Here is an 18,110-nt window from a genome sequence, read left to right as displayed (position 1 = left end):
TGGCACAACAATTTAATATTCACCTTTGGTGGGTGCGGGGCCATAGAGACATTCCATCTAACTCTAGGGCAGATGAACTCGCGAGGAACGTTACAGTACAACCCATTCTTCCAAGTTTGGCAAATGCTGACATACCACTCGCAACTTGTAAACTATTGATATTGCAGGACGCCATGAAGAAGGCAAACACAAGGTGGAACAACATCACCACGTGTCAGACCACAAAAAAACATTGGCCAACACTAGATTTAAAGTGATAAAGGTGCTTGCTATCTCTAAGCACATAAGCTCTATAAAAGGTGTCACCACCGGACACTGTCTAATAGAAAAGCACGCCACGCGGCTAGGCGTATTCTCAAATGACTTTTGCAGAAGCTGTTTGGACGAGGAAGAAGAGGAAACAGTTCTTCATCTTCTCTGCACATGCCCTGCGCAAGCTCAAAAACGCAAGAATTATCTAGGAGAAGTCTTATATAACAATCTAAGCGATCTAAATCATAGTAGCTAATCAGCCTCTCAAGTTTCGTAGGTTTCATCGAGCTTAGAAGGAAGCCTCATGATTCATGGAGTATCACAATGAGTAATTTAACTGGCCTAAGTTTGCCCTATTCTATCATGGACAGACACTTTAACCTAACATATCCTATGAACAACACTTACAATGTAATGAAATAAAAAAATTCAAACAGAAAAGTACAGCTTTTTTTACACTTGTAATATTGTGGAAAAGCTGATGAAGGAAAAGATGCTAAAATAAAAAAGGAATACGTTACTTAAATGCTTTAACTTATAAGAGTTTATCCATCCCTTTGTTCCTGAAGATGTAAATTATATTTTGCACAAATCGATTTAGGATTTCGCCATCAGAAAATTATCAATTTTGTGGTTCCACATCGAAACCACTAGAAAACAAAGCGTTATAAGTTTGTTTTTATTGTAAGATCTATTAACCGTGTAAATTTAGCTTAAGGATCATTAAACATATTGCACATCAATAACTCCATTTCAACCCTCTCAAATTTGCGAAGCAGTCGAATCCCTTGTACTCATATGGTTAGCATTTTCGTAATCGCCTTCATCATAATCCCGTCAATGCGCTCACAAAATGTTAAAATAAACAATAAAATGTATGCAAATCAATGTGGAATAATTTTTAACTAAGCCTCCGTCGCGTCGCCTCGCTCGTCGAGATGTGCTAAAAATCTATAAACGGCTTTGACTTTAATATTCCAGATAACGAATTTGAATCAATTATCACATTTTGATTATAACTGAATATATTTCATATTTCAGCTTATCTATAGTTAAAAACCTTTTGGAAATAAGTCATAAAATTAGCATTTGACCTTATGCCTAATTAAATTTAAATACGAATAAATTAATGTGTACCTTTAAGTTTATATGCAATTTGGTTAAAAAAAACTTTGATTATAGTCAAAGCTAGACCTCTCCCTTTATGACTTATCTTAACTGCAATGCGTTTTTCTTAAATTCAGTTTCTTCACAATGCCACTTTAGTTAAATATACTTTTGCATGCATAACCTGCAGTGTGTGCCTGTGCATGCATATTTATATTGAATGGTGTTAAAAGCTTTAGGTAACTAGCTAGAGCTACCTAACTGTTGAAAGGTGTTTATATAAACTCATTCAACAATACAATTTTCGTGTTTGAATATTTCTCAAGACAATGAGAAAAAAATAGACACAGTAATTTCGAGAACAATATAATATTGTCAATAAGATTTTAAATACAGATAATGAGTATCTATAGGTATGAGATTTGATGAATTCGTTGGGGATTACCCCGTGTTTATTTTTGGTCTACCTTAATATTTATAAAAGCTTTTCACACATTCATCAGATTGAAAATATACAAAATTTATGGTGTGATAATCTGACTATAAGGTAATTTACTGAAATTTTTTTATATGAATGTAATCCCATTGTTTTGAGTAGTATTTATTTAGATACCAACAAACATTTGTATCTTTAAAAAAGCTTAAAGTAAAGTTTTGTATAGGTAACTACCTTTCTACCTTACCTAGGCAAAGTGATGTGCCTGTCCTGTCCACCTGTTATTAAATATTAAACAACAAAAAAAAAAAGAATAAATAATGATCACTGAAGCTCTACCTGAAATGAAAAAGCTCAACTTAATTTGAGAACAGAGTTCGGACTTTACTACGATTAGAGTAGTTTTTCTTCGATGTAATTTTCTAAATACAAGCACAAATTGGTATAACCAAGCCAAAAATAGAGATACGAGTATAAGAGAATAAGAGGTTTATGGCAGTAACCAATATTAATAACTTTTATCAAAACATTTTTTATGAACAAATGATACAAAAAAAGTAATATTTTTCTACTTAATGAATGTATTTAACGATGTTTTTGCCGCTTAAGTGTTTGAATATTAAGAATAAATTTGAGTTCGGCATTGGTTGAACTTTTTGATACTCTTAAGATTTCCAATGTTGCAGTGTGGTTATTTTTGGCTGGCTAGTAAAGATCATGATTTGGACGATATGTGGTCCCAAGAAGACAACGCTACAAGCCACATAATTATTTCTTCATTTTAAATGTTTTAGTGGCAGCAATTGGCCAGCATGTGATTTGACCCCATTGCATTTTTGTCGGTGTGGTTATTCAAAAAAATGCGTATTAACGCAAACAATATCGGAACTCTAGATGCATTAAAAGCCAACATGAGATATATCCCGTAACATACGAAAAAGTGGCTAAACATCCATAAACCGCCACCGAATTTTGGAAACTTGCTTGGGAATTGAATGGTAAACAAATCGCAGCGCTTAAGAAACTATGTGCAAACATTCTATCCACTAATTTTAAAGAACTTTTGAATCCAAGCAGCATACAAACAAATTGGCACTATGCGATTCAAAAACAAAATCCTAGATGCGGAAATTAACCTACAAGAAGTGGAATTAACTCTAGAATCTCTTAAAGATGGAAAAGCGAGTGCAAATGGTATTCCTGTTAAGTTCTATCAATACGGAATAAAAATAAAATAAATAAATTAGTTGGCGCAACAGTCCATGAATAACCAGTGCCTAGTGACTAACAACTCTCAACCATTCCTGTGTGCGGGTAGTGTTGTCAAGAATGAAAGGGGCCTACAGTTTATATGCCGAATCCGAACGGCTAATTTGAGAAAACACAATTTCTCTTTAGAGGCAGTACCCGTGAAAAAAGTTAGGTGGCACAGGCAGGGATTTAATCTCAGTCCAACGCACTAACCATCACGCTACGGGTACTACGGAACATTCATGCTAAAAGAACGTCTGGTAATACTTTTTAATAGTATTTGAGGGGCATATTTATGTAAATAAATTTCGAGATAATACAATCTTTCCGATATACAAAAAAGGATCCTTGTTCGATGCAGAAAACTATCGTGGAATTTCTTTTCTTAATTCGACTTACAAGATTTTTACAACCCTGTTGCAGAAGAGACTCAGAACGTGGATTGCGGAGCAGAACTTGTTAAAAGAGACTCAAGCGGGCTTTAGATCAGGGTACTCTACAGTTAATAATATTTTCATTGTCAGGAGGCTAGCTGAAAGCTTTATTAAGCAGGGAAGAAAATTGTATGCTTTCTTTATTGACTTCAAAGCAGCATTCGACTCAATCAACCGAGGTGCTTTATTCTACAAGGGCTTATCTTTGAAGTTTGGATGCGTTTTTGAAGAGCTGTATAGAGGAACACAGGCTACAGTGTGGAGCGGAGCTGAGCGTTCTGATTGGTTCACAACCAACTCGGGAGTAAGACAGGTGTGTACATTGAGTCCCATCCTGTTCTCGCTCTTCATAGATGGCCTTGTAGATTACCTCTCAGGTGGTGTTGATTTAGCAGGATTTCGTATCAAGGCATTAATATTTGTTGATGATATAGTAATTTGTGCGTATTCCCCAGACACACTATAACTTATGAGAAATAGAGTATACCACTACTGCTGCCTTTGGAACCTTACAGTCAATGCTCAAAAAGACGGCAGTGAAGCCAAATTTTTTGTTTTTTTTTTTGTTTGTTATAAATAATTGTAATTAACGTTATTAAAATAAAAAACAATCTAATCTAAATCTACTCAAAATTCTAAGGTGATGATTTTTAAGAAGTGTTGTGGACGAAATTTTAGCGAGAAACTACAAAAGGCAAAAACTGCAATTAATATTTCATGGCAAAGGTCCTTTATAAACGAAAACATAGGTCAAAGTAGTAAATATAAGGTATTTGAAGCAGTTGCAGAAAGTATCCTTTTGTATGGTTCGTAAGCAAAAAGCTTCACGCGTTGGAGAAACTCTTAACACATTATGTGAAGAGAATATTTCGACTGCCAAAAAATTCGAAAAATTACGTGATTATGCGGGAAACCGATTATGCGAAACGAATACCAACTTGTTGGAAAACTAGTAGTAAAATCTGTAGAAGACCAAAAATACTGGTACAGTGAGTGGTCGAGTCTCGCAGAAGAACGCAATTTAAGTTTCAATTTAAATGCGGAAGATCTAACGCACAGTAAAGCTCTTATGTACAAGGTTTTAACAGCGGTAGATATGAAGTGTAAAACAGAATATGCAGCTGAAGCAGTTGGGTCCTTGTTCAGAACAACTTACAGAAGGCTTAACCATAATATCGCAGAAAAGAACTACTTAAATGATGCATATAATTTAAACGTCATTGCTACAATGGTCAAGTTAAGAAGCGAACTACTCGATCTGAGCTTCATACCGCACAGACCCGAATTACCACTAGAGTATACTATTTGCAATTTAGCAGAAAGAGGCAACGTCATACATTTCGTCGGAACGTGTCCAACTTTAAGGGAAACCAGAAGAAATATTCTTGAAAGGGGCTTTTTATCGGAGAAACAAGTTCTTAGTTTGTTGAATGAGATGGATGTCTCCAAGCTGTATAACTATTGCAAAGTTGCGTTACGATAGAGATCCACAGTTATGAATGAGGACTTCTGACGCTTTAAATTTGCTAGCCATTTGTTTTTTTTCTCCGTTTTTGAATTGGTCTTTTTTTTCTTCTAATTTTTTTTTTTTGTTAATTACAGTTATTTTATTGTTTAAAGTTGTCAATCTGGCAGACGGCAAATGCCATGTTATTATGAATTTTTGTAATAAAATATTTATGTTTGTAATAATTGTAAAATTAATCTTTAAATCAATAAAAATTAATTATCTATCTATCTACATACCCCAAAAGAAGCGAATGGTGGCAATCTTGCCGAGCCGGCAATTTAAATGACACTATTTAGCTTTACATTCGAAGAATGTAACGTCAGAACGTAAGAACTAGACGTCTTCCAGAAGAATAAATATGTTGGGTATGGAGGTTAACATTTTTTACAAAGATACAATACAAAACTTGTATACGAATCCGAACCCCGACTCCTCGAAAGGTTTGAGCACTTATTCTAAGACGAAATAATGGATTGTTATTTGTCTTTCGGCTGGGCAGTGCCGCACTGGCCAAAAATTGTTTACCACGGCACCTCTGCGCCGCGCTGCCACCGCTGCTGTCCATATCTAAAACAAGTTTGAGAATGGAAGTATTTTGTGGTTACATCACTATATTATGTACACCAACCACGATTCATAACGAATTAATTAATGTTTGAAGTTGGCTAAAAAAAATAAATAAAAAGAGTTAAAAAAGTGTACCTATACATTATAGCCACAGCCAGAGCCACAACAACTGCAAGGTGTAAGGCCATACGAATATTATGAACAAAGTTGACATGCTGCAAGCAAAAGCAATGTTGTATCTTGTATTATTTAGGAACATGTAAAAGTTGGTATGCCCACTTAAGATAGCTTATATTGTGGCTAGAGCTTAGCATGCTACCGGCCAAAAACAATCATATAAAATAGTTAGGTGTGCAAAGTGGGTTGATGGGAATGCATTTATTTATTTTTTTTTATTTAAACCAAAGTGGGGACATGTAAAATATTTCTGTCCAGTAATTATTTCGCAATTTAATTAAATTATTATTATTTTTTTTTTGTTTTTAGCGCAATGAACGGAAAAGAAAGTTATCACTGGGTTTGGCTATATAACATTTTATACGTGAGAGTATAAACCTACCTACTGATTGTGTTTTGTTTTATGGAGGAAAATGTTTCAATCAAAGAAAGAAAATTAACATATTTTATATGTAAAAAGTTTAAAAGTCATTAGTAAAAGCAATTAATAGTTTTTTGTCTTTGGAAAAACCTTTAAACAAATTGCAATTTAATATTACCTAATGGAAGTTCTACGTCTTGTAGTTATCCAGCTTTCATCAATTTTTTTAAATAATTTCCAGGAACTCTAGAGGTTATTAGTACCCTTTATATGTGTATATTTAAACACAGTGCGAGCGTTTAGAAAATAGGGAAGGATTTAAGAGGAAATACCGGATCAGTTTTAAACATCAAAATGGGAAGAACAACAGAGTTTGCAAAAGCAGTCCAAAGAATCTCCATACTTAAAAGTACGAGTACGCCTGAAATTGAGCTCAAGGGTAAACTGATGAACATTCCTAGAAGTGTGAGTATTACGGGTAAATCGCTTGAGGTTGGAATGCAGCTGGCTAATTTGACAGATCATTGTTTGGTAAAATTTTTTAAAGTTATTATTTACACGCCATTCTTGATAGAGAGATTGCATTTAAAGAAGCAGAATACGATATTCATTAGGAGGCACATCATAAGGTTCATCCCAAAGAAGACCCTTTTGGACAAAGCAAATGAAATTGTGTTGAATTGATTCAATACGTTTTTTATTAATTGAGCATAAAAGAACACATAAATCTTGAAATGTGAAGACGCGACAGAGTTTTTTCTGTGATATACAATAATTAAAAACACAAACGATTCGTTTTTTAGTAAAAGTTATCGTCTGGCATTTAAAAGGGTTGAGGACAAGGCTATTCTTCCCACACCAAAATGTGAAACTATCAATGTCGGTTTGTAAAAGAATACAATCATCATAAAATGAGAACTTCACTGAATGAATGACAATTTATAAATTTTACCTCATAGGATCTGATTTCAAAGTATGGTTTAATACAAGCTTTGAAAAATGTTTGAAAACCAAGGGCTTTAAGTTTAAATCAAATAATTACTTGGCTAAGTTGGAAAAGTCAGTGTATATACAGTCAACTTCATAACTTTGTTCTAAAGCGTTTGAACATGTGTTTGAGAATTTGAGGAGATTTGTAACGGTTGACCTTTTTTTCACAAAATCATATTGCTGTTCGCAAATGAGATTCTTACTAAAAAATGCTACACTTTCACAAACGACTTGTTCAAACACTTTAGGAATGAAAGAGAGCAATGGGCTTGTAGTTGTTTATATCCGCCTTGTTATCTTTCTTGAAAATTTGGCGTTAGAAATTATTTCTTCTATATACTGTGAAATTTGCTTGTTTTTAGAGAAAGTTTGAATAAGAACGTAAGGGGTTCAACTAAAGCATTACTACACTTTTTTAGTACTATCGGGGGAATACCATCGGGACAGGCTGAGTAGTCATCATTCAACTCAGATAAAAGATCAAGGACCGTACTCAGGGATGAGACTACAGCTAATTTGCGAAAAGGAGTGAAGATTATAAAAATATACTTCATCAACTTCTTCAGGACTATTTACAAATGACTCGCGGAAATCTGTTGTGAAAGCGTTACAGATATCAACAGTTTTATCTAATGGAAGGTTCTTGTAAGTGAAGTTAACTGGAAAGCCATCTGATTTTTTCTTTAATTTTACAAGCTCCCAACATTTTTTTAGGATTCTCTTTCAGTAACAAAGATAGAATATAAAGAATTAGAAAGAGACTTTAATTGGTTTAAGAGTTCAACATTAAAAGGAGAAGTTGATTGGAGACAGAGTTTTGAGATAAGTTTTCCATGCCTTATTTCTTTTGTTACGCAGTAAACGAAATTCTTTCGTGTACCAAGGATGGCTAAAGTTTGTATTTCTTGATTTCCTTAAGGGTACATTTTTTTCCAAGCAATATCGCATAAAAAGTTGAAACTGCTTCGTCAATGTTAGAAAATGCTTATGTATCAGCAATTCCAGAAATGGTTAATCTTCAGACAACTGCTGGAAATTACCTCTTCTGAAATCAAAATTATATAAGGAATCAAAGGAATTATTATGTTCTATTTGTTTAAAGAGTAGTGCACCACTAACAAAACAATATGACGTCATTTTAAAACTCAAGATGAACTCTGATATTTAGACAGAATTTCTTTCCAATTCATTTCAACTAATGATTGCTAATTAAATTACCAGTGTGTTTTTCCAATGGCCTGGCAACTCAAATTGTATTTGATCGTTTTTGTTAATGTAATTTTTTATTTTTTCACAGTCCTTCAAAATTTTGTCCTGGTACAACCATTTTTTGAGCATATTTAAAGTTTGGGAGTTATATGTAACTAGCTTAAGAAAAAATTATTGATCAGGGTTATAAACCAAAACCAGTTTGTTTCGGTACAAAGACACAGTTCGAACATTAAGAAAATGATAGAAGGGTTGGAAGCAAGTATCTGTGCAGTGTGCACATTGGTTTTTAATTCCTGACATACAGAGTGCAGTAAAGCATTCTTTATTGCGTAGTACGTCTAAAAAAACAATATCTGGACCTGAAGGACAGACCGAAATTGGACTTCATGGTACATGGATTAGTATTCCTGGAGGAGCAATAGGCTGTTTTGGATTTTCGGCTCATTGAATTCTAGACGATTTTGTATTCCCAATATACCAATTGTTAAGTTAAAAATTTAATTCACATTGCCGGTTTACATCCGAAGAACAGGGCCGTGGATCTATAACCAAATATGAAAAGCTAAATGTATGCACATCAGCAAAAGCAGTAAAGAGATAGGTGTATTAAAAGTAATAGTCAGGATATCATTAATAAAAATGAGAAAAAGGGTATGAGATAAGATCAGCCTTTAATTGACAGTTTTTTTACAGAAAATTAATAAATAAAAAACATAAACAAAAAACAATACTAAAACTTGGTTAAAATTTACTTTCGGCTCAAATAGCTTTTCAAAAATTAAAAATATTGTCTTCAAACTTTTTTATTTCACAGAAAATATTGTTTTCGATATTCAGTATTTTTTTTTGTATGAAAATCCAAAAGTCCATTTTTTTTTTTAAATTAAATCTTCAAAAATTATTACGCAAATTTGGTAAAATTTGATGTTCGTTTTTTGATATCTCTTAAATTAATTTCATTTATCCAACTTGTGAGAATTTAAGAAATGCTACTAAAATTGGTAAACATTTGATTTCGACTAAGAATCTAAATAATATTTAATAAAACTAGATTTTCAAACTAAACTATTTCTTTATATGAAAAATATTGTTGGTCATTTTAAAGTTTTTAAAAATAATTTATCTGACAACTTCTTTAACCCAACACGAAAACCAACAAACTTTTAAGCAAGACAAATCGACAGACTTGATGGGAAGTTATCAGTGTGGGTCGCATCCCAGACTCTTTTTTTGAGTCGTTTTGGTTTTGTTACATTTTTTAATTTAATTAACAATTTTCAAAACAAACTTTTTCTCATATTTATTTAATTTTATTAATTTTGTTTGGTAATATAAGAAGAAATTGTATATTAACTTAATTATAACTGTCGTCATGGAAATTAAAAGTTGTTAATGATTTTTAAAAACCGTTGTTCAATAAATCATTATTTTAGTAACTCTTCTTCCACCACCACCTAATTACTTTTAAAATGTTGGCATCTCCAAGATCCTAGTCATATATAATGTTATTTATTAAATATTTAGCTGCTAAAGAAAAGACATTTATTTGTTTTTTTTTTCTATATATTGCTGCCAAGATGTTTTTTTTTAAGCTTAATGTAAATTGAACTTGATTTATTAATATTATTTTCTTCAGCATCATTCTTATGATTTTTATCAATTCATTGATTTGAAGTCAAGATATCTTAATAAAGTTTTAGAGACGTAACAATAAGAAAACCTTGAATTGAAAAATTGTACATTTTGAGCTGCAAATAGGAATAACTTTTCGTATCTGTTTCGTCAGCAAATTATATTCAAATACAGCTTAGCTTCTTCATCAGTGTTACAGTATCCAAGGCATTTTTAGAAATTCTTAAGATTGTACAGTTCTGCTTTACATTGAATTTGTATAGGAGATCTGATGGTAAAAGCTAATTGCCAAGGAAACGTATCTAAATTCAAATTTCTAGATTTTGAATCCTATAAAACGGAACCACTCAAAAGTTTATTTGGGTCGATGTATTTTGAAACAAATTTTGACACGCAAAGTGCTAACTTCTAATTAGCCTCAGTCATCGGAAAATTTTTATGTCACCGAAAATGTAGATTGGTATTGTGCCATCTGTTGGTACTAATTACTCCCTTAAGATTTTAAGAAAAGAATTTGAAAAGAATTAACCAAAATTAACCTGTGGTTTTTCTTTCGTTCATTTGAAAAGCTTTCTACAAGAATGTTGGTAGTCCAAGTTTATGATTCAAAAATGTTTAGATTATTTAGGAATATTTCTTTCCAAGATTCCTACTGCTGTATTTTTTGATGTAACGATCTCAACCTTAACTGTTCAACAATAACTGACAGCTATATATTTCTAAAATTGTTAAAATAAAAGGTTGACTTATCAGGTCCATCGAAATTAAATAGTTGTTTTGTCTAAAAAACCAGGTGATACAATTATTTTTAAACAGTTTTGAAAGACTCTAATAGCATTACTTTCCGTTGCTCATCAAGTAGCGGTTTTTCTAACGTTTGATTTGAATATTAATAACTATTGAAAGACTTGCGTTTACGCCAATTTTACGTTTTATTTTTGCCCAAGGTTCACAAGAATCAGATGCACACCCTCTTACCAGTTCTTTTAACCCCCTTTATGTTTCATTTGCAGGTTTTTTTTTAAATAAAAATAAAAGCCGCTAACCGTATCAACTGCCGCACGTCCGGTAAGGTCTTGGTATCTAATTATTTTATTTCATTGACTCAAAGGAAAACATCTTCTTCACATATAAAATACTTTAAATGGGCGAAAATAAGACTCGCAGTTTTATTTAAATATTTTTTTGAAAAATCTTTAGGGAGAAGTAAGCATCGACAGATGTCACAAACTCACAAAAGCATTTCCGAAAATATTCGTGCGTATTCAGTTGAAGCGGAGTGTATTTTAAGAAAGGTGGCGTACTCAGCCCAAGCTCTTAAACAATATAGTAACGTTCTTGTGTGATTTGGGCGAATGCGATATTTTTTCATCGCATAATAAAAAGTTGCATTCTATTCGAACAATAAAAACCTACATAATGAATCTAAATATGTATACACGTTTAAGATCAGTAAATGGATAAAGCTTTTTAGAACAATTTTTAATCAAGTCTTTAAGCTTTGTTCGTTATAATGTCAATATTACTCAATACTAAGAAGTATATATGCTATCATTGTCTCCACACAAATCTATTCTAGCTGCTTACATTAACGTTTTAACTCCAAACAATTCAAATAATCCATTCGATCGCATATTTTCAACGCGTTTCCGCACCAAACACCGCTTGCACTTTGGCATTAATTTAGCTCAAATTCAATGAGCAAATATATCTAAAAACAAACTATGTTTCCATTGCAATTGCAGGTCACAGTCATAGTCACAGTCGTAGATACGTAGACATAGTTCTGCAGCGATGATGGCAACGAGACGGCGACGATAGAGGACTGAAAAGTGCAATTGAGTCGAATCGAACCACTTGCGCGTAACTGCTGCAGAAGAGAAAGTTGCACCGTGTGTAGCCTGCTTCCCTGCCTGCCTACCTGAAAGGTATTAACAACATGAACATGGAAAAGTTGGAAGAAGACAAAAACTTTCTTTTCCTGGATAAGGAAAGTTATTTTAGCTATATAAAGTAGTTTTGCAGAATTTCTTAATTCTGCTAAATTATGTGTGGGTGATCAGAAAATATTAATATATCTTGGTGAAGGTCACTCTTTTATTGCATGCACATCAAATGGCACATCGACAAGCCAAGGCTCCGCTTTGTTTTTGCAAATATTTAATGAGTGAAATAATTATTTTTATAAGAAACCATCGTGGCGTTGTTACAAGTAAGTATATTGATAAAATCTATACCTATACCATACTTGTTTAGGATTGCAAGCTTGAGCCAGCTATAACATTGCAAATTCACCTTTTTTTCTTAAGAGGCAGCTAGGTACATACCTGCTATTGGGACAGACTAAAGATCGGCTTTGATGACCTTTGATAAATAATAGAATCACTATTAATAAATGCAACTTGTATGGAATGATATTTTCTATGGTATGACTTAAACGAACACATTTGAAAATATTTACAAAATGATTTTAGTCTTCATAGGTGAAGTATTTTGGTTAGTTGCAAAATCTGCTAAATTTGTGCAAAAAAATGGAAACTTCTTATTTTGTTCAACAATTAGAAAATTGATATGCAGGTGCCACAGATTTTGATTTTTTATTAGAAATTGGAGTTATACTTAATTTTTAACTATTATGAGCCTTATAGGTAGACAGTAGCTTCTTAAGAGGATAATCCACAACCAGGTATTAAGATTGGTATTAACAAAGTCTTGTCAAGAAACATACGTGTCCTTACTGTTGTAAAATTCCGGGTTAACCATAAAGTACGTAGGACACCTATAACTCCATTAATCTGGTTGTTCCAAGTTACAGAGTGATTAAAGTTAACTTTACAAAATTGAAGGAAAAGAGATCAAGAATCTTTTTAGGAATCACTACGCATTTTTATTTTTAATGGATTGAAGGAAAGACCAATTAAGTATATAATATGATATATGAGTGCAAGAAGACAATAAAGATGAAAATCGTCGGCATACAGATAAAAGAAACAGTTTTTGGTCAAACTTGGAAGTTCATTGACATAGTTACAGAATAGTAGAAAACAAAATATCAATCCTTGAGGATTCTTGTTTTCTGTTAGTCAAATAAGAATAAACAAGCTTAGCGGAACTTGCAGAAAAATTAATCTTCTGCATAAGTTTTTTTTACACACAATGACATGGTTGAAAGTTTCAAAAGCCTTAAAAAAATCAAGCAAAACCAAGGAAGTAAGATCGCCCTTACCCACCGCTTGTCTTATTTCTTCAGTCATGGAGTGCTGTTGCATAGCTGTGCTTTTTCCGGAAGCCAGATTGTATTGTAGTGAGCAAAGAGTTTGCTGTGAGATAACCGTTGATTTGTATCTACAAAATTCTCTCAAAGGCTTTAGACAAATATGGTAGAGTTGAGATAGGTCTATATTCAGTTATTTAGCATTTTTAGAAAGTGCTATGATTTTTGGCTGTCTTCCAAAGGCCCGGAAAAACTCCAGGAATCAAAATAGTATAAAATGGATTATTTATATGTGTAATGTTTGGCAGCAAAATTGGCAAAATCATTTTGAAAAATGTAGGGTTAATATTGCAATTGACTTCAAAGCAGCATCCACAGAACGAGAAATGAAACAAGCGTAATCAAAATTTTCCATAAACGATTTTTTTTCCGATTAGTAAGTTCACAGAAACATCATTAGCATATGTCTTGCCTTATCAATACCAACGTTACGGAGATTACTCCACAGTTTATGTCCAATTTATAAGTAACTGAGTGGTTGTTTTCTTATTCTATAATTCTAGTTCTAATCTTCTTCTTTATCTAAAAAGACAAAACGGTTTGAAAGTAATTATTGTTCTTGTTGAGAATCCGTCTTCTAAACATTTCTATAATATCAAGCTTTTGAAATATATTGCAAGAATATTAATATAGTGTTTCAAAACATTTGAGGCATGATAGTTAAAATCGAAGTATTTAATTCAAGAGTTCAAAAGAGTTCTTAAATCCTCATCAACCTTCCAAAACCCTTCCCAATCATTTCTCTTTCTTAGGGAGCACAATTGATTCTAAGAGATCCAAGTGAGGCGTTTTTATGAACTTTACAAATGCATCACCTCATAACAACCTAACCTAAGTAAGACACTTACATGATTTTTTAACTAATTATTCAATCTAAACCGTTTTTATTATTAAATACAAAAATAACTAGGATTTGATTTCAAACCCAAAAAATTAGTCTGCGAGCACCAAATAAGACACTTTTACGAATTAAATGTTTGAAACACCGACGTTATCTTCATTACACTATATATATGTGTAAAGTAATACATTCCAGGTACATTTCAAAACTGTTATATGCAGACAATAATGTATAAATCCAATTTTATGTGCTTGGGGGTGTTAAACAAAATCTTTTAAGGTCAATCTATCAATATAAAACTGAAATCAAGCAAAAGAGGAAATATTAAATGCATTAAAATAGCCCAAAAAACCACCAGGAGAAAGAGTTTTATTAGCAGAAATCCACCGGAACCATTAATTAAAAAGTCTTTTGGATCATTCTCATCGAGATTCTAAACATTTTCTTGTTATGATTCGTGTTCACAATTTTGCTTTCCAAATGACAATATTCGGTGCCAATGAAATCAGACATGGAGATTTTATGCCTACATTTAAAGTTCAGGAGTCTATCATTTAGATGGATCTCTTTTACCAAACATCCCTGACGAACCGAAATTTTTGCAAATATATTCCATGGGTGATTCGGTGAGCGAAGTACAACGGCGAATGTCGATAGCCCCAAATACTTACAGAGAATTATTATACGACTTGCAATATTTGTTACATTGCATTGTCACAATCCTTACGCGCAGCTTTAAGAGTGCTTTTGAAGCAATGTCATAAAATATAGAAAATGTTCAAGCCATTGTCAGAGCTGACCGTGCTCCACAGACAAAACACAGAGGTCATTTTAATGCACCTCAAGTTGATGATGTAGCCGTATTAATAGTTGAACAACAACGTGACAGACAATTTCTTCAGGAAACGGGTTATCATTCAGAAACAACGTATAATGCCAACCAACTTTCAATTTTCGTTCAAGAAAATTAACCGACGACCAGCGACTTGTTTATAACTCTATAATCGACAACGTGAAAGACAGTGGTAAAATGTTTTTTCGTGATGCACCTAGTGGGACTGGAAAAACGTTCTTGATCAATCTTTTGCTTGCTATATTTAGAATGCATGGAAAAACTGCATTAGCATTAGCATCATCTAAGATTGCTGGAACATTACTACAGAATGGAAAAACCTCTCACGCAGCTTTCAAATTGCCTTTAAACTTGCAAAGCCAAGAGCGTCCATTTTTTAGTATCTCGAAAACTCAATAGCTAAAGTGCTTAAAGAAACGAGCTGATGAACGTCATATAGGAGGTGTTGTGATACTGTTCGCTAGTGATTTTCGACAAACATTGCCAAGAGGTACAAAAAGTGATGAAATAAATGCTTGCCTAAAATCGTTGTTTCTCTGGGCTTCCGTCAAACTTTTAAGATTGACTACAAATATGCGCGTATATTTGGGTGGGGATAATAATGCAGCACAATTTTCAAGAACTCTTTTGGATACAGGAAATATAAATATTTCAAATAATGATGGTGAAGTTCTAATAGAACCAACATTTGCAACTAGTGTCACTGGACAAGACGAATTGATAGCTTATGTTTACCCGTAAGTCGTTCATATTTCAGAGAAAACGGATGATTGGTTACACGAACGAGTGATTTTAGCACCTAAAAACGATTCTGTTACAAGCATAAATAGGCCCATCAACAAACTTATGTTTCTATATTGCTAATCTGACTGATTAAGATAATGCTATTGATATTCCAATTAAATTTTTGAATACATCAGGACTTCCTCCGCATTAACTGGACTTGAAAATTAGGACTCCAATAATACTTATGAGGAATTTAAATGCATCGAAATTATGTAATGGTACTAGATTACGGATAGTAACTATGCAGAGGAACGTGATTAAAGATAAAATTCTTTCCGGCTCAGCCGAAGGTCAAGTCGTTTTCATTCCCAGGATACCGATGATTACTAACGAATTACCCGTTCGAATTTAAACGAGTACAAGTTCCTATAAATCTTTGTTTTGCTATGTTTTTCAATACGGCACAGGGACAGACACATCACAATCCCTGTTTTAACCATCGACAAAAAAGCTAGGCAACAAATCTATATGTGTATGCGCCTCACCAAAAAACAAAAAATATTGTTTACAAAGAAGTATTATAACCGTAAAAGAAATATGTACAGAGGAAATATATAAATTAATAAAAAAAAGTTATAATATAAGAAAATAGTAATTTTTTAATCCTAATTTTTTATATATAAAATAGTTGAATACCTCTCGGGTAAAGCAGCTAGTAATTTTATAATAATATTGTTTTAAGATTTACTTAACATTATTAAATAGCTGAATGGGTAGCATTTATCTGTGTATGTTATGTTTTCCGTTAGTGGTTGATAATTGTTAACTAAATTGTTCCTGACAAGTTTCAAAATTTGTTCTTTTTCAAACTTTTAAAGTGCCATTAAAGAAAACACCTCCATAATTATTGACATTATGTAAACACTTTGAATAATTTACTCGCCATAATCTTGAGTGTTCTTATGTAAACTACAATCATTATTATTATTTCAACCATTATGTAGACATGAAAATTACCTTCAACTTTTGTTGCAGCATCTGCCTTCAACTCGGATTGCTCCAGGCTTTCTTCATTATCACGATAACTCATGAACTTGTCCACGGAATGGAAAGTATCATTTTTATTACTTAAGATCACATTATAGCTAATAACTAATAACAGCACCACAAATGAAACGATATAACTCTTCATTATATCGCTCGTCGAAACACATATGATATGTTTTTCTTTATATTTATATAAATTATTTTCAGCTCCAGAAGATGATGAGGGGTTTTATGATAACAAAAAGAAAGAAAAACCGTCAACGACTACATTATGAATATTAAAAATTATTTAACCGAAATGCACTTTTGTTTAAAATGTTATATTTTTAATCCATAACAAATACACAGGTTAACATATTATCTGAAAAGAGAGAATAAATAACAATTTTAAAACTCAACTAACGAAACTATTTTGAATTTGTAAATTTTAACTTTTTAAACAATAAACATAAATATTTGTAATATACCCATAAGATTACATTCGTGCTTCAAACTTAAACAACATAATATTTTCAAAATTGAACATTTGTCATTGGTGTGGGAATAGTTTAATGAGTTCATGAATAGTGCATGAGTTTATATAAAATATTGTCAGATGTCAAGTATAATTAATGAAATCCAAGAAAATACAACCATGAAAGCTTGTTTAAAATGATAAGTTTAAAAAAAAGTTCGATGCATGAACTTTTTATTTATTTGGACAAATTCATCATTCTTTTGAACGTTATTACTTTAATACTTTTTTTGACAGGTAATACTCGACCTTTCAGAAATTGCTATCAGTTTACCTTTAAGCTGAATTTCGGGCGTAGTTATGTATAGAGATTTTTTCTTAAATCACACATCGAGAATGTTGTTGATGTTCAGAACTCTAAGACCAATGTGCACCGATATCTCCTCTTAAATTTTTCCTTATTTTTCTAATGCTCGCACTGTGTTGAAATATAAACATATAAAGCTAATTAAAAACCCCTTCAGTGCCTTTAAACTATAAAAAAAGGTAATGTGGGTGACAGATTTTCATTATCGTCTTTCTTAAACACCAACTAATTGCGATGCAATAAAACACCGTCGCAGTTGTTTTAAATCCTCTGGCCTATCAGAGGAGTCATGAATTCCCTCTTGGGTGATTTTTTTTTCTAATTTTTGTAGGAATTCCCGTGAACTCAAACCACATCGTATTGAGCGATTATTACCCCTTATTATTACTTATTTTTAAATTTGTTTTTTACTGCTTTAAGTTTTGTTGTTTAAAGTACCACTTTCAACTGAGGACTTGACCAAGAACATTATATGAATCGTAAATCCAGCCTTATTCCAATCGAACAGCACAAATTCAACAATTTTTGACCAATTAACGATCCATATGCGCAATAAACCAAATCCAGACGAAATTCCACCTATTGTTCTTAAAAAAATGTGTTGCTTCTCAATTTTAAT

General features: G+C 32.5%; 1 protein-coding gene across 2 annotated transcripts in view; it reads right to left on the bottom strand.

The window, feature by feature from the left end:
* Positions 1–18,110, bottom strand: part of LOC129946026 (uncharacterized) — a 109,265-nt gene that overhangs the window by 19,648 nt on the left and 71,507 nt on the right. For both annotated transcript variants that reach the window (XM_056056038.1, XM_056056037.1), the window contains exon 2: positions 16,641–17,031. In XM_056056038.1, coding sequence (XP_055912013.1) covers positions 16,641–16,815 — 175 coding nt within the window. In that variant the 5' untranslated portion in view covers positions 16,816–17,031. The remainder of the gene's footprint in view (positions 1–16,640; positions 17,032–18,110) is intronic.

This window comes from Eupeodes corollae, chromosome 2, assembly GCF_945859685.1.
Source record: "Eupeodes corollae chromosome 2, idEupCoro1.1, whole genome shotgun sequence".
Taxonomy (NCBI): domain Eukaryota; kingdom Metazoa; phylum Arthropoda; class Insecta; order Diptera; family Syrphidae; genus Eupeodes; species Eupeodes corollae.
Note: the sequence above shows the minus strand (reverse complement) of the source record. Positions and strands in the feature narration are given on the sequence as shown.